At 43.8% G+C, this 18,608-nt stretch overlaps 1 protein-coding gene across 1 annotated transcript in view; it reads right to left on the reverse strand.

The window, feature by feature from the left end:
- The window catches only part of ZFAND3 (zinc finger AN1-type containing 3), an 898,079-nt gene that overhangs the window by 207,546 nt on the left and 671,925 nt on the right, over window positions 1-18,608 (reverse strand). The window contains exon 4 of the mRNA XM_069608759.1: window positions 3,748-3,813. Within this exon, the coding sequence (XP_069464860.1) occupies window positions 3,748-3,813 (66 nt within the window). The remainder of the gene's footprint in view (window positions 1-3,747; window positions 3,814-18,608) is intronic.

The raw sequence follows: 18,608 nt of genomic DNA on the forward strand, positions 1-18,608 counted from the left end.
CATGGCGCCAAGTTTCAGTGATCACTAGAAAGTCCAAGTTATTAATAAGGATAAGGTCAGTGATGTCTAGACCATGTGCTAAGAGTGATCTAGCAATCTAGCATTAATGAGAGCACCCTTGATTAATGGGGTATCAGAATTGGGTGCGTCTAAGACCATGGGTGGGTTCGCTGGTAAGTTATTTATTTAGTTTTATTTTTGCATTTTTAAAGCGCTCACACAGCCCGCGGGCAACGAGGCACTGTTACAGGAATTGTTTGTCTTAGTTGCTTAGTTTGTCTTAGTTGCGTATTTAGAACTCTCTTAAATACCCAGAGGTTTCTAAGCGTGGACCCGGAGATCGAACCCGTGTTGCTTCGTGTCGTCTTGCTTCCATGGCAAACACATTGCAGCTGAGCTATCCTCCCAGGATGCTATCCTATCCCCCAGTGGTCACGCGTCTACCAGAGTCTTTTAGGTTAGGGGGACTGTCGTTAGCGCTATTGTTCTGGGTGTTGTTGCTACGAACTCTAAGTGTTGTGGTAGTCTATATTGGCTATAGTAGGCAGGTCCTTCGTTCTAGACCCTTTTGTATGAGGAGTCTTAAAAATTTCTAAAATGGTCACAATATTCTTCTACACTTTAGTTAAATATTGGTCCCTTTTGGTTTTGACAATGGTAGTTACAATATTCTGGAACTCTAGTTCTCTTAAGATAAGAGTTGCACCCAAATTGCTTCAATTAAATACTTCAGCATTCAAATGTTTTGTTCGGAGCCAGCAGTCGATTTCGGAGCGCCCTGGGGATACTTGACGAAGGCCAACTCACTGGTCTTTCTACGCCTCTCTGCTGGACCCGCTGCTCCTGTTGCTTCTTCTGTCGGGTTCGTACAAGCATCCAACAGTTATGGTAATGTTCCCATTGCTCGCACCTCCTGTAGCTTTCTCTGATCCACTTGCGCTCCGATGAACGCCACACACACACCGGAGCAGCATGCAGCACCAGGAGAACTTCTCTCTCCGACAGGACAGTTATTCTTAGGGTTGCCTCCCGCTGCGTGTCCCCTGCATTTGTATTCCCGACTTCTGCCACTCTTTCAACGCAGAGTCACACTTCTCCCTCCTGATTCTGCTGCTTCCACTGCTTCCTCTCTATGGCCCGCACCTGAAGGGCCTTTACATGTTTAAAGGTCCCACTCAGGTGTGGGTCATTACAAACTCTAGGATGCACACTACAGTTCTGCAACTCTGAGCCCCTCTCAGTACTCGGAGTATTATAGGACTTGAAGTCATTAATGTTCTTATTCATTTTAACCTCAGAATGTAAAGCTTTACAATATTCCATCAATACGGTATGGTCATTAGGGAAATTATTCAGAGTATTCTCCCATTCTGCCTGACCTGAAACTCCACTCATGTGATCCTCCCCCAATGTCAGGATCCGGTAGAGGCTGCCTTTCTCTGGCCACATGAGAAGAGGTCCAGGCCAGGGTTTTTGTGATGATCACCTCCGACTCATCGCAAGCCCCTCCAAAAGGAAGATAGCCTGGGAACAGGATTCAAAAAAGCACACCATTCACACAGAAGTAGCCTTCCATCAGGGTGCTGCACATCGAAAGGCCTTTGATTCTATTGAGAAGGGAAAGGGGCAGGGTTAGTGTAGCCATACAGAGGGAGCTCTGTGAATTTGGATGAAGGTTCCACTATCTGTTTCTCTCTGCCTCAATTTTTCCTTCCCGTCTCCCCCCTGACCCGCACTTCTTGTAGCAGAAAGCACGTTGGGTGCGATATCAGAAGGCAAGGTCCACTGGTTCCAAGAGCAGGGATTAGACCACTAAAAGCAGGCATGCGTTAGTCTAATCACCAGCCAATTCTGAGATTCACTTTGGAACAACCGCCTAAGAAGAATTTCTTTTGGACATCTATTGGCAGAGTTGACTTTCCAGAGCCCTTCACCAGCGAGGTGAAGACAAAATGTCCAAGGCAGAGGCGAGCTCTGTTCCCTACCCACCCCCAGGGCACATTCAGGCTGATACTCCTGCTTGAACAAGACGACCTGCATCCCTGCCAGCTTCACTGCTGTCAGGACCTCAACTGGGTGAACCACCCCCTGAAGGTGTGCACCATCCTCCTTTGTTGGGAGCACGAGAACACCAACCTGTCCCTGAAACCCCAGAGTGGGACTCACAACACCCAGAGAGCCAGGTTAGCCTAGAGACCTGTTCTCCTTGCATCAAACCTGCCAAACTGTCACCAAAACCGAGTTAACCGCATCTCGAACCAGCACTGAGCATGTCGCTCCCTCAGCTCGAACTACAAGCTCTTGTAGCATCTGCCTCTGCCAAATGGCTGCTGGACCCCTCCAAAATCTTCATTGCAGATACTCATCGTCAGTCAAAACGACTCTGGTGGAACCTCGACCCCCCACCATTGGACACCACTTCCAACCACATGAATCCCCCAAACCAAACCTGCACATCCAATCATCAACATCTTCGCTGTTTTCTCGACCTTCGAACCAACCCTGGTGACCCTCATGATCTGAAGCCCCACAAGGGCTTCATCGAAACCATACCACAGACCACCGTTTCCAGTGACCAGCCTCTTCGAACCGACTGCCCTCACAGGTCGCTCATCTCCACATATCGCGTTCGAACCACAACGAGCTCTGGCCAACCCCTGGGAAACCGCAACCACTACATTCAAACGGTGCCCAGTTATTTTACCAAAAATAAAACAGTGGTAAGTTTTACCGGAACATAAAATAACGAAATAATACTGAAAAATGTTTATTCAAAATATATATGGTAGTGGTGTAAGGGGTAAAAAGGGGTGGGGATGGGGTTAAAAGGATAGAAAACAGTGGTCTTGAGGGGGCAGCCACCAATAAAATAAAAAGAATTTGCTATTTATTCAGTATTTTGACTTGGTGAAATTTACCACTCTGATTTCACCTTTGATAAAATCTCATATAAGCCATTCAAACAGCACCGAACAGCCTGGTTCACTATATTCGAACCGCAAAGAAGGTCCTATTGACCCATAACTGACCCATTGGTCTATTTTGGGCCCTGGAGACTGGTTAGGTCACCTGTGCACCTTTTCCCAAGACATTCTTTTACAAAGAACATTGTGGCAATTGAAATTGTGTTTTCACGCCTGTATTCTACCCAGAGTGCTGAATTCTCTCTTTTCTGCATCTCCTCCGTTCTTTCCAAAGGGGTTGGGATTTATACAGTTTTTCTATTTGGTTTTCTTGCAGATGGTGTGTATGATTAAAATATACATATTTGTATCCAACCTTGATTGGACAGTCCCTTTATTTTGACCTGTGATACTTTGCAGTTTGTATCACCACTAAATCACAATAACACCCCCTCATAAGAGTATAGGCTTCCCATAACCCATGTTACCACAAAATACGAAGGTGGTATATCTTTTGACTGTGCCCATTTCACCTTTATGATTGGGATCACTGTTGATTTGAAGAAGTGCAAAGGTTGAGTAGGTGGTTTATTCACAGTTTATCTCTATACTCCTGCAGAGCAGAAATTCATTTCGTCGCATGCATTCCCACGTCAGGGCCGACTCAGACCCTCATCCTCGGAGTCAAACTGAGTACTCATATTAGGGGTACTAACACCTATTACAGCACTTAAAATCAGGAGGAATCCAGAATGGGGCCAACGTATTACTTTAGGGGTCAAATCGACAACAAACACAACTAAATAAGAATACTAAAATACTTTAAGAGAGAAATGCAACTAACCGGAATCGCATGATCTTTTGGTTGGTGTGGTTAATGAGACATGAGCAGTGTCCGTGCATGGTCCACCTGTAAACAGAAACATATTTGGAAAGTGTTACAAACATTGGTTGCAGGCAAACAGGCACCTCACCAAAGACAACTGAATACACAACATGTTCTGCAACACAACAATAATCCAAGATGCAGCATCTGAAACACCCTCTTCACAATATTAAAACATTTTACAGTTCATCTTTATTCAGTCACAATATACATTGAATATTCATAAAACAAAGGTAGATCGCATTTGTACACCACGATTTACATTCTAATAGTGCATTTCCGGAAATGCTGATCAGTGCATTGTTATGGTAAACAGTGACTTACTTATGAATATCAAGACCTAGTCCTCAATGAGGTGCACTATAGAAATAATTCCATCAAATAACAATAAGCATCTCTTAAAAGCAAGAGCACCACTTTCTTGCACAATAACTGTCCAGTAAAATATGTTTGAAAATGTAATACAGCTGCTTCCATATAAGTGTAGCAAACATTACATCTAGTGCAGGGGGGAAACGTTATTTCCCTCATGAGTTAATTTCACACAATATAGATACAAGCTTAAAGATGAACAGAACAATTATCAGCACCTGATTCAACACATTCCAGAATAGATACAAGTATAAATTAATACTAGAACAGGAATATAAATAGTGCTGCCAGTTTATTTTTACTATAAATATATATTAATACTCAAAAAGAAATATGTTCCTTCCACTTTGAGGATTTGGTTAAGAAAAACTTGAACAACATTACAGGTTCTCCTGACAAACGATCATAAATGACAAAAAAAAAGATACCTATTAATGATATCTTGATATCTTAGGAAAATATTTATTTCTCCAAGAATCATTTTTCCGGGAAGAATTACTTATTCAATGCTCCCCTAAATTCAACAATCCTATCTGACAATCTGGGATAAGAAACAGGCTACTTCAACCTGAATATTTGTATTTAAAATAATAAGTCAAGGAATTCTAGGTGCTCCCCTAACTTACAATTCTGGCAGGTCACTCACAGTCTTTAAAGAAAACAGGCATCCCTACAGAAAGGAAAATGCAACCCGTCTGCTAATCTCACTAATCAAATTCACACAAACATCCATACACAGATAAACAAATGTGAATGACCAACTTTGCTTTGCAGATACAAACGGACATTGTTTTTCAAATAAATGGAATCCTACATTTTACAGTATGGAGTTCTAGTTGTCTATCTGACACCCTCTTGAAAGGAAAAGGTAAAGCTGTTCGCAGAGCAAAGTTAGAAACAAAAATATTGACTTAGTTTTCTCTGGAACCATTACCATTTATTGGCATTGGAAAAACATGTGGCTCTAGTACAGCTCACTTATTCTAGGACTAAATTAGGACTAATTTACATCTAACATGCTGAATTGGTTTGCACTCAGAAACGTTCATTTTGGATGGCAGGGACAGCAGCACCTAACCCTCACAGTGATCTCTAGGAAGCAGGTTCACCCTTAACACTCCAGCTCCATGCGTTCATTTAGGAATGCATTTGAATTAGTTAATTTACTATGGCGCACAGCAATCAAAGGACGTGTCACTACATATTTGAATTTGGGATGGCTAAGACTTCCAGAGATCACAAATTGCAGGAAAATGGGTCTTATTATGTCGAGGCTACCGAGGGTTTCAATTGTAATCATATATAATAAAGCACAAAGGCCTAGCACTATATATTCCATCTTTCAGTGACCTAGTTTATCAAAAGGGTTCCCCAAAACACTTAATTCCGACAATTCCTGTTACATTTATCTCATGAAGTTGGGCTCACGGCACTAATTTCTGGTGTGTCTTTCAAAGCCCAGGACCGGTAAGGACATCAACTCACTTCATGCTGCACTGCAGGTAATTTCCTCCTTTCAACTGGTCAACCTGCCCCCCCCTCCCCAACAGGTAATCTGGTTCGGTCTTGGGAACGACCTGTACATTCAGTACCATTTGGAAAGCATGGAAACCCAATCGGCTTTGTTCCTGTTGGACTGGACTCTTACTTTTCTGCTTTCCCAAAACAATCTTCTTCCTAGGTGTTGGTGTTCAAAAATCCAGCAAACTCTTGTACGCTTTTATCAAACTGTATGAATAATGTGGTCTGAATTTCTGCTTCAAGAGAACCGACTTTGGCACAAGCAAACCTTTTAACGTTCAAAGTAAGTTGGCAAATTGCATTTTGCCATTCATATTTATGAAAGCATTCTAGGTCTATCAACAGATTGAACTACTAAATGATTTGTAATAAACATTGTCATTGCCTTATAGAATACTAAAATTCAAGTTACATTGTGTACCATCTTTTTCACATGGCAAGAAGAACTGTTAAACATTACATTTCCCTTTTGTTTCATTGAAGCCTTCAACATAGCTTGTTTATCTGAATATCATGTTTTGTCCATTTAATATACATTCCATATGTCAATGTAAAGCCACGCTGAGCTTGCATTATTTAATGGAGAGCATTGTATTCAAATAGACATTTTACAATGACTTCCAATGACTTCCAGATGACATGCAAAAAACACATCTGAATCAAACTTTGGATCACTTAAGACCGATGACCACCTCTGTCCGCATTCCACACTACATTGGGTGAGTATTCTACTTCAAAGAAGAGATATATTGTGTTGAAAAGATGTGGATTTATAGGAACAAACTTTCACCATGTTTGTTGCATACACTTAACTCTAATGCAAGCAAATGCAGTGCTGTCAGCCCTTGCAATCATAATTGTAAATTGTGGGTTGTGGCGCATTAAGGATTGAGATTATGGCCGAGAAGCAGTTAGATAACGTAGATTTTTTTTAAAATTGGTGTAATACGATTCTTTCACCATACAACAGCATAATGATAGAAAATGGAATGAAAAATGTAGATCTTCTATTCCCATTGCACTGCCAACTTTCAGTGGGCACGACTCAGTCGTCAATTTACTTGTTGCAGTTCCTTGGGCCACTGTCACGTTTCCTCTGATTCCTGGGCAGCAGGCAACCCTTACTAAACCGGATGCTGCTGTCACTTTTGCCCTTCGATCCTTGTGAAGCTCTTAGACAGGTTATCTCCATTTCATTTCTCACACCCCCCTGCACTTCCCCATCCTTTTCTCAATCACTTCTGCCTATCGTTCTCATTCTCTCTTCCTTTCCCATTTGCTCATGCTCCCATTTTCTCTTGCTTTCCCTGGTTTTCTCTCCCTTATTCACAATGCTGCAGAATTTCAGCAACTCATCTTCTGTTTGTACCTTATGTTGTAGACCGCACAAATCATACTCTCCACTAAAGGACCTCCACAACTATGTGTCTGCCTGTCAATCTATGCACAGCAACTGGTCTGCAGGTCCCAAAATAGGTCATTCTGGCAAGAAATGTTAGTTCCCGCTACTTATGTTGCCTTCGTTATGGGAGGTGTCCTTAAGCAGGTCTGTCATCACATGGAGCGTACACTCAATCTAGCAGCACAATATATTTGATTTCATTCGGACCCAAGTGCCCTTTAGTCAGATTTCATACCCCTACCCCTGCTTTACCTCCATTCCCAAGTTAAGGTGCAATTCAATAAATATAAACGTCAGATGGATGCATAGTTTCCAATCCCTATTCCTATAGTGCATCAAATGCTAAAAGTGCTAAAGCTCCAATTCTTTTGATTATAAACAAAACACAAATTCCTCATCCAACATGTTGGACTAATACATATGTATCATACAGATCATACAAAAAGGGTATTGCCAGAAATGATTTCTCCTGCACTTCTAACCCAACACAGGCCACTCCTTTGGCTTTTGTCACAGAAGACGTTTCACATCATTCATGATATTCGCAGCATACAGATTATTAGCCAAGGAGGTTTTCCTTCTACTCCTGAGTGTACAGGCTGTTTTTTGCTCTCTTTCCAAGAACTTTGATATTCATTGCACTTATTAACCACAACAGCACCAAGTTTTACACCTCCCTATTACCTGGCAGTAATCGAGATAGTTTGCAATGAGCACCCGCAGAGGTAACTTTTCCAGAAATCCCTTCACTGCTTATAAAACATACAAGCTAGTCCACTTACCTAAAATTTGCTTAAAACATCTAGACTAGGATCACACATGCCAAAAAGTAACACTCACATGAAAGTTAACTTCAGTGCAAACAATTAAGAGTGGCATTTTCAAAATGCTTCACTAAATCCCATGAAAATCATCATCCCTCCTAGGTTTCACAGTGGCTCTTTACCTTTGTGCCTAGCTTACTAATTTCTTCCAGCCATTCATCGGCTATGGTCGACATTTTGAGATCCTTGCTGGAACTGTGTATGGAGCACTGGTATTGTTATGTGCCCTGCTGCCCTTTCTTTCATCAAGGCCAACAGACATCTTGACCATGTGCTAGTTTCACCCAAGAGTATGAAAAAGCACCTGAGAAGCGGGAGAAAAAAGGCCAATGAGTGACACATTCTACGTACAATATGGCTGAATGGGAATGAAAGGGAAAGCAAAAAACAAATCTTTTTGTCCACTTATCTAAAAATAATAACGCAATACTTTCTCAATTATGAATGTCCAACTGACCCAATCACAAATAAAGTACAACTTCTCCAAAATTAAAGATAAACTAGTAAGGGAATCCATCATACTAAATCTTATTCTAATTGGCATCTTAGGCAGAACACTTTAAGGTGCAAGACCACGCAAAGTAAAGTGCAGGCTCACAACAGGGTTGAAATCAGTTTAAATGGTAAATAAGTGTTCTTCCCCGAAAGGCAGATGCGATATGCAGTCGTTTCATGGATGGTTTCCCCTTCTGCAGTTCACCGTTGCAGCTCCTTTTTCAGATGGTACCCAAGTTGCAACGATTACTAGAATGCACCAGACTCCTCAGAAACCTATGATGGAATGGGCTTCCTGGAGGGGGAAAGACAAAGAACTGGAACTACAAGTTCGAGAAATGCACTTGGGTCAAACAGACCAGACCCGGCCTGGAACAGGAGGAATGGACTGAATCAAAATGGAATGGAATAGAATGTACCTTTCAGAAGTTGAATAGGGGATCAAACACCCACGCCAAAAACACCACACTGGCTATATAAGCGATCAGTGGGGCAGTAGCAGGGGACCTGGAACAAGCAGGGAAACACTTAATGGATCCAGTAGGGGAACATCAAACAAACACCCAAGTAACCACAAAGACCTGCTTGCAAAGATGGTGACTGGAACGCGGCCAATGCTAAAGGTCTTTTGAAAACTTCCAGGGGAAGTGATGTCCCTCAAGCAGGTGGCGCAGACAATGATTGGCCCAAGAAATGAGTCGACTAGAGTAGCCAATGGGAGGCTTCTAGGCAAAAGAAAGGGAGGGCTACAAAAAGCCAGCACAGTCAGCTGAGTGTGAGAGGTGTATGGGTGAGGTCAGAGAGAAGGTGTAGGACGACCAACGAACCAGAGAGACTGGTGTAGCAGCTGGGGGAGACAATGGAAAGAGAGGATGTGAGGTTTTGGGGGTGAGAAAATGGTACCAATTGGGAGTGAATGTGGTTGGAGGTAGAGGCAACATTCTGGAGGGAGAGCAGGAGACATGGTGGGCAGGGGGGAGAGGGAAATGAGAGGCAGAAGGGGGATTGAGGGCAAAGGCAGGTTAGTGTTGGAAGGAGTGCGATCTGGAGGGAAGAAGATAGGATAAGAAGGGAGTTGGCTGGTGAAGACAGGAGAGAGACACAGCATGAAATTAAGTATGGTGAGAAGGGAGAGAGATGAGAGATCATCTGGGGAGTGGAGACAGGGGAAGCAGGAGAGAGTGGTAGGACCGGGAGACAGTGTGAAGAAATAGGAGATAGAGAGGTCGAGACGGGAAAGAGACAGAAAAAAAGAGAGACCAGGAGGAGGACGGAAAAGAACAGGCAGGCAAGTGAGGAAAAGGGTGCCAAGACACTGCCATAAGGTCCTGTGCAAAGTCCTTGGGGGAGTCAGAGAGGTAAGGCTGTGGCCTTTAGCCCATCCCTAGTTATAAGAGCAGACCAGATAATAGGGTTACTGGGACTCTATAAAATGAACACTGCAATGCAAACACTAGGAGAAGGGAGACTGGGCTAGAGATATGTGAAACCGTCCAAGGTTGAGGACAGGTACACAGGGATCCAACCTAGAGCCCCATATTGCAGGTTTTAAAAACTGGAAAACGAATTCATTTTGTCTTGTGACTCATTGAGCACCTTACCACACCAGGGAGCCTGAATATATTTGGAAGACCGCCACGAAAATAATTAACATATAAGTCCAAACACAGATGTTTTCAATAGGCATTTTACTAACAATGCAACTGCCATGACTTTCACGTCCATCTAATCTACTTCGAGGTTTATTGTAGTGGCTTATTTGGAAAGCGTCCACATATTATCACGAGCTGTTCACTTCCTGGCCATTTCTTATTTGCCTTCCCCGGTCTGCTTGCTTTCTCATAATGCAGCAAAATGCACGGAATGCTACTTGTTAGCCTAACAAGATCTCCGGAGAGACTTTGCATGAAGACATAGACCCAGATGTGCCTTGTACCGAACATCAGCAGAAAACCCTTTTCTCACAAGCACACATGTACATAGATACATTACCCCGTCTCAAGAACAAAGATTTATGACGAGGCACGAAAACACCCGTTAATAATATGGATCTTGAAATGCAAGTTTACAAGCGTTAGAAATATCACATTTACCAACGGCGCACCCAATTAATTATCAAATAATTGTGAATTCGTTTGAGGAAGGTATCATTAAGATAGTTAGTCAAGCAGCAAATGGGACCGAAGAATGAATCGTCGAGTGTCGGGAAATCCGAACATCAAGAATTCGACACAAGATCAAATCCATTTGTCCAAAAGCAAATGACAGTCTGGGTCAATTCCAGTGACCTTTTATTTATTTTATATTTCCAAGCATGTCCTACCTGGGCTCCTTCATTTTCAGTCGCACGAGGATGGAAGATGGACTTCTATATATTTCCGGTTCCTGCTGTCAGTACAATTTCTACCAACTCATATTGAGGACAAACCTATGCAACACAGTTCCTATGTTCAGAGCGTTTTCCTTTTTCTTACATGTATCAATGTTAATATGCTGTTATTAGAAACACCACATGTGTCAAGTGCAGCATCGTGCACATCTAAACATTCGAAATCTGCACATGAAGGCTCGCGGTGATTGCAATGAAGGAGATAGAATGTGCCGGACTTGAAGAGGCACTAAGCAATGAATAGAAACATCATATTTTACAGAAAATCTTTGATACTTTTATGGAATTGGTTCAGCAAACTTATTCTAGAGGAACAATTACTTCTCAAAACACGAGGACAAGAATAGATCCCGATTCAGAAAGGGGACCGAGGCTGGGATCAGGTTTTGGCTCATTACTTAAGATCCATGTCTGATCAGGCTCAGAAAAGGACGCGCTTTGAAGAGGTGGAGACTGCTACTCCGCTTAATTGAACATGCATTGACATTCCCCTCACTAGCTTGCAAATGCGTGCTCTAAACATAGCCTATACTTACAGTCTTCACGTATAGGTCATCTAATCCTCTAGAAAATCCACTGCACTTTCTAATTATGCTTTTATAACGCGCTTAATACCAGGGACCCGTTTCTAAGCACACGCACGGGATTCAAACCTGTGTTGCTATGCGTTGTTTTGCTTCCAAGACAAACGTGTTACCCCGAGCTATCCTCCTGAACTAAATCTGGTGCAGTTGTACAAGCAGATGTACTTTATCTTCATACACTTCATTTAAATCCATTCTAGGTGAGGCCATATTTTCCAAAGGCCATAAGAGCTATAGAAATTAAATGGCCACTCACCCGGCTATGAAGACCGAAGTCCAGCGGGAGCAAGTACGACATAAATGGCACAGGTTTGGCTTTTCACCCTTAAAAGGTTTCTAGTGGGATGTGGCTAATGTACACTTCGGTCCACACTCCATGGACTTCTCACCTAACCTGTGAATGGGTAAACTGCCCCCTGTGGCTTCCTCCTCTGGCTGCTTGGAGATACTAGTTACCAAATTGCCCTCCCCCACTGTTAGTTCCCCGCTTCCTTGTATTGATCGCTTGCAATCTGCTTCGCTGCTGCACTCTTCGTGTGCTTCCCACTTTCTTATCAAAGCACCGTTTCCCGAAGGTAGGTCTGCATTTATTAAATGCCAGAATAATAATAGTGTGATCCCGATGTTTATTATGCTAGGCAGATAGTGGTCTTGTAGTTGGGGCGTATGCCACAGATTTTTAAAATAACTAAATTTTAAAGGCAACTAACTCAAAACAAGTATTGATGCCGTCACTTCCCAATTTGATTGCCACAGACCTTAATTTCCACCATTTGATCGAGAAATTAGATTGTTTTGGGATTTCTTTAGTTAATAATCTAACTTACTACGAGGCTAATTACAACCATGAACAGGGGTAGCCATTGCCATACCTGCAGGCTGCCAGACAACACTTTAAAAATGTAATTTTGCTACAATTATTATATACGTTAAATATTGTAAGTAGGATACACAAGACTACCTTTACCAAATTAAATTCTGAAATATCTATGTCCATTTGGAATATTAAACAGGCTTAGATTGCCAGAACACCAAATGAAAATCACTAGTTAATTTTCTACACTTCAAGTAGATAATGTATACTTTTTCCACGTCTATAAAAACACCACCGAGAAACAGTGGCTAGTCAGATAATAGTTTCAACTCATTGATGACATTAACTCATTGACATGAAGTTTAATTCCTTCAGGAGGAAGTCCTGCCCACTTGCTACAGTAATTTATTAACAATGGCTAGGGTATACAAGTAACCCTTGTATTGTGTCTAATATGAAGTGATATTATGAAACTCTATACACTGGATATTGTTAGCGTTGCTGAGTTTCCCTGAGATAATTAATCCAACTATATCAAATTTGGCTGTTCCATCCATTAGAGAGATTAATTGGATTTTAAAGCTCAGATGAAAAGCTGGCAAATGAAAGTAAATTACCTAAACAAATTAGGAAATCGATTTTATACACAATTATTGACATCAAAGAAAGACTTCTAAAAAATGTTTGGAGGAAAAATCAAGTAACTGCAAAGAGCATAGAGAACCTGTTTGAGCGTATACAAAACTTTAACATAGTTTCTCATACTCCTAAAATAACAGGTCTGGTCTTTACCATAGATGTCAGTGATTCAAAAAACATAAAACATTGTAAAGTGGAGATGTTTCAAAATAGTTACATGCTGTTAGAACCCTATCAGTTACCAAGTAGAGTTTCAGTTTTGGCATGACTCCAATGTATATAGTTGTGCTTGACTCTGTACTGCAAATTCGTACAATTAACAAGACTCAAACTGAAATGTTGTCAGAGACTAATCTCTGTTATAAACGATTATCTTGCTATGTTAAAGGGACTTATATAGTACACCGTCACCAACGGAATTGATCCCCAAGCGCTCTGGCGGATCTGTAAACAGGAAGGACGGGTAGGGTTAGTCAGGAGGAGGGGAGTAGGAGAGTGGGAGAAGTAATGTGCTGTTGGCAGCTTCAGCTCGGTATACACCGAGTGCTGGGCTTTGGTGCTAGTATCAGATCAGGCGAGACCTCGAGTGCTGTTGGTGATGTTTATGTGTTGTTGACGCGGTGTGGTAAAGTGCGTGCGTATTGCTGGGAGAAAGATGATTGTGTGGCTTTGTGTGGTTTAAGTATGCAGAAGATTGAGGGTTGGTTTAGTGGGGTCTGTGTCCTGATTCAGGTACTTCTGATTCCGTTATAGTTGTATCCCTGTGGGTTGGGTTGATGCTGGTTCCTCATGGGCCGACCCGCTTTGTTGGTGCTGCGCTGATCCCGCTGTATCATAGGGAGTATTGTTTGGATTGATATGTGCGTCTGAACCTTTCTTCGGGTGTGGGACTGGGTTGGTAATATCTCTATTCTCTTGTTATCTAGTGTGACACTGGTCAGTTGAGGTTTTGAATGGTTCAGGGTTGGAGTGGTGTTGATGTGGCGTTCTAGTGCTTCCGTCTTGGTGAGCCTGTGTAATCAGTCGTTAGTTTCCTCCTGTCATGACTGTCTTTCCGTTGATTCTTTGGTTTCAGTGGGGTGAACATCCTTGGGATGTTTAGTTGTAGTTTTTGAGTGATAGGGCATTGTGCCTCCCGCTGTGTGTTAAGTGGACAGTGTGTAATGATGAATCATTCTGTTTCTCACCCACTGGATTGGGGCTCGTGGTGTAGCGCTTTCTTTACCTCTCTGTCTGGCTATGGTTTAAGGTCATAGTCCTCTTGATGATTCGTCCTAGTGTTTGTCTTTGTCTTGCTATGTATACAGTCTTTGGTCGTATTGCGGCTGTCTCCCGGTTAGTCATTTAGTATGTCGTGGGATATTTTCCTGAGGGTTTTTCCCATTGATTGCTTGGTGTGGATCCGGGTCTCTCTCTACGTTCATAGATGTTTTAGTTGTGTGCGTGCCCCTGTGGCTGGTCTTTCTAGTTTCGACATGAAAAGTCAGGTTTTGAGTAGTTTCCTGAATAGTAGGTGGTTTCTTGCGTTATGTATGTACTTTGGAAGGTCGTTCCAGGTTTTCGGGGCTTGTTGAGAGAAGGAGGATCTGTAAAGAATTTCTATCAGGCACACACCCAGGTCTCACATAGCAGGTAGTGTGCAATGAAACCCTTATTTATTTGTGTCGATAAGCTCAATATTCTGAATGATATACCACTCGTATCACACCAGTCTCAAATACCCCCCCCCCCCCCAGGTCACACAACCAGGAATCAGGCTAGTTTGTAAAGGTAAAGATTTATTTTATTTATTTAATATTCAAATCACACAAGTTTGATATATATATATGTACATCAAGGGACAGCAAACACCTAACGGTGACAATACAATTCAGAAAATAAGCAAAGCAATTGACTTCACTTAGAAAGATATAGAGGTAAGGACTGTTCCTAACCCCCTTGGTTTTAGAAGACCACTTAAGACCATTTTGTTTTAGCTCTCTACTTTCTTTGGCTTCTCCCTTCTGAGCAGCTCTCCTCTCTAGCGCCATGATGCCCCTGGGTGACCGTGCGCTCTACAAGTACAGTTCATGTAACATAACATGATGCAGAATAGAACACAGGAAAAAAAGTTTTGGTTTGTGAACAGTTAACGTTTAGGTTAATATTCCCCCCTGCAAAGTTTTGTTTAGATACAAATGAGCAATCCTACACAGATGCAAGTAATCATCAGGTATTCAGGAATGAATGACGATGTCTAGAGTTTAAATGCAATCTTCCCTCCCCCAAACAAGAGAGAAAACCGTTTTTGGAAAATGACACTTTAAACTGACAGGTGAAAATTGCTAGGTGAAACAATGCAAAAGGGTGCAAACATGCTTAAATGGATAGAAATTCTGAGGAAAGCAACACTAAACAGGTCCTAACACACATGAGCTATAATATAAACAACATGACACACTTTAGATCAGGATGGGATGGAAGAAGCACTTTGAAATGGGAAAATGACTAACAAGGTTACTCACCGTAGTGACCACCTTGCTCATAGGTCATAGTCCCCTTTACTCCATACTTCTGGGACATTCCTCCGTCCTGTGGGACGGGTCCTAGGCACTTTGTAAAATCATCAAATTGTTCAAAAATGTTGCCCTTCCTCTCTTTTACGCGGGGTACCGCACGCGGCTGTAACGCCACCCATCTTAGCTCCGAACAGCGCATCGCCTATCGGTCCTTCTCTATTGCCAGGTCAGAGACCTTTAAGCAATAATAGAGGAACCTTATTAGAGGGGACAGCGGGCGTATGGAGGAAAGGGGACTATGGACTAGGACTAAGGTGGTCACTATGGTGAGTAACCTGGTTATACTCCTACGCCCCGTCCCCTTTTCTCCATACCTATGGGAGATTCCCAAGCACTCCTCACAGGAACTACAGGTAGATGGAAACCCGCCTACTGAAAAAGGTTCTTCAGCACAGCCTGGCCAAACTGAGCATCGGATCTGGAGCTCAGGTCCAAACAGTAGTGTTTACAAAACGCTGATGCGGAGGCCCATGTAGCCGCTTTTGCGATGGTCTCCCAGGGAACATATTTTTGAAAGGCAACCGCAGCTGCCCTGCCCCGTACCAGGTATGTATGAATCCCTTTAGCAGGTTGGAGACCCTCAACAGTGTAAGACTCAGTAATACAGGCAGCGATCCATCTGGAGATAGTCGCTTTAGAGGCCTGTTTACCTTGTGGATTACCAAAAGTCATCAATAGTTGAGAAGAACTCCTAAATTCAGATGTTCTGTCCAGATAGAACTTAAGAGCTCTTCTAACATCCAAGCAATGCAAAACCCTCTCCGCTTCTGAGGCTGGGTTTGGAAAGGAGACAGGCAGGGAGACTGACTTATTCAGATGGAAATCAGAAACCACCTTTGGTAGGAAAGAAGGATTTGTTCGTAGGACCACCTTATCCTTGTGGAAAACCAAGAAGGGATGCTCCACCGACAGAGCTTGGAGGTCACTCACTTGCTGAAGTAACGGCGACCAAAAAAGACACCTTCCAGGAAAGGTGCTTAAGATCTACCGTGGCCATTGGTTCGAACGGCTTATGGAACAATGCCGTAAGGACCACATTCAGATCCCACGTCGGGTGCGGTTTACGAACCGGAGGGTAAAGACACGTTAGACCCGCAAAGTGTCTCCTAATAACTGGATTTGACAGTGAATAAGAGCACTGGTCCGTGGATAGGTAGGCGGCTACAGCCGAAAGATAAGTTCTGCATGACAGAACATGAATGCCCGACTCTGCTAGGTGAGAAACGAAAGGCAGCACAGTGTCAATCGTAGCCACTCTGGGGTCCAGCGGTTTGTCTAAGCACCAGTGACAGAAACCTAAGCCATTTGCTTCTGTACTGAGACCTTGTCGAGGGCTTCCTGGCTGCCTGGATAATGCGCATGTTGTCAGCAGACAGATTCAGATGCTCGAAAGACCTGAACTCAGGCACCATGCCACCAAGCTGAACGATTGTGGGGAGGGGAGCTACAGCTGTCTATCCCTCTGGTGAAGCAGATCGGGAACCAACGGGAACCTGATCGGTGCACACACCGACAGATGTTGAAGCTCTGAGAACCAGAACCTGGCCGGCCACAACGGAGCTATGAGCAGAAGAGAACGGTTCACTGTGTTTCTCAGCTTGCAAGCCATCCAATGAATCAGAGGCAGAAAAGCATAGGCCTTCATGTTGTGCCAAGGAAACTCAAGAGCATCCCCCAGAGAGGAGGCTCCCAGCCCACTGCTGGAGGCCTACAGAGGAAGTTTCTTGTTTGCCGATGTTGCGAAGAGTGCCCCAACACAGGAATATCTGTGATAGGATATCTGCTTTCAATTCCCACTCGTAGCGGACCACTGTCTGCTGATTGAGGCCATCTGCCATGACGTTCAGATGGCCCGGGATGTGTACTGCTACCAGCCAGACGCCATGCCGAACCGCCCATTCCCAAATCTGGATGGCCAGATCCACGAGAGGAGGAGACTTGGTGCCCCCCTGCTTGTTGATGTAAAACATTGACACCACATTGTCCGTGCGGACACGGACCACCTTGTTGGCAATAACCGGCCTGAACGCCTTGAACACTAGAAAGATCACCAGAAGCTCCAGATGATTTATGCAAAGGAGCTTGTCTTGGGGCGACCAAAGGTCAGAGACCTGAAAAAATCCAACGTCGCACACCACCCGAGAAGGGAGGAGTCTGTCGTGATCATCACCATCGGAGCGGGGTCCTGAAACCCTGCACTCACCAACAGGTTGCTGAGAGACTACCACCACACCAGGTCCACTCTCATAGAAGCCGGAATCGATATCATCTTGGAGTCCGGGTCCACAGCCTGACACCAAGAATTCCGAAGAGCCATTTGCGTCTGCCTCATCTTGAGCCGAGCAAGAGGAAGAGCCAATACGCAAGAGGACATGAGCCCCAGAAGCCTCTGGAACCACCAGGCTGACATGCTCTCCGACTGCGCAAACATCTGACACGTGGCCAACAGATCTGCCATTCTGTCCCCGGTCAGGTAAACTCTGCAGTCGATCGTGTTCCAACAAAAACCCAGGAAAGTCAAGTCCTGAGAGACCGTCATGGAAGATTTCCACCAGTTCACCGACAGCCCAAGGTGGAACAGGAGCTGGAGGAGAGACTGAAGATTGTGCGCGGCTTTCAGTAGGCAAGGACTGCATAACAGCTAATCGTCCAAATATGGATACACATGGATACCCTGAAGCCGAAGATAAGTTGCGATAACCGACATTATCTTCGTAAAGACACGCGGTGCCGAGCTGAGGCCAAAAGGGAGCACTCGGAACTGGAAGTGCTTCTCCACCACAGAGAAACACAGGTATCTCCGGTGTGGATTGCAGATCAGGATATGCATATATGCATCCTGAAGGTCTACCACGCTGAGCCAATCGCCCTTCTGTAAAGAGGACTTTATCTGACCAGGCATGATCATCCTGAATTTCTCTTGGGGTAGAAAAAGATTGAACTGGGAAAGGGCTAGGATGGTGCGCAGGGCAGCCTGGTTGGATTTGGGCACCGTAAACAGCCGGAAGGGAGGATTGATGGGTGGGGTAGGGGCGAAGGGGTAGGTGGAAGCCCGCCCGAGCGACTGACGAGACCCACCGGTCCTCTTTGATGGTCTGCCACGCCTCCCAATGACACGCAATGCGTCCTCACACCGGAGCCTCGTGCGAGCGCAGAAAACCCTTATTTAGTTGGTTTCTTGGTGACGGCACAACCTGAGGAGGCGACTGAGGAGCGGGAGA

Source organism: Ambystoma mexicanum, chromosome 4q (genome assembly GCF_040938575.1).
Source record: "Ambystoma mexicanum isolate Mex_15411 chromosome 4q, UKY_AmexF1_1, whole genome shotgun sequence".
In the NCBI taxonomy this organism is placed as follows: Eukaryota; Metazoa; Chordata; class Amphibia; order Caudata; family Ambystomatidae; genus Ambystoma; species Ambystoma mexicanum.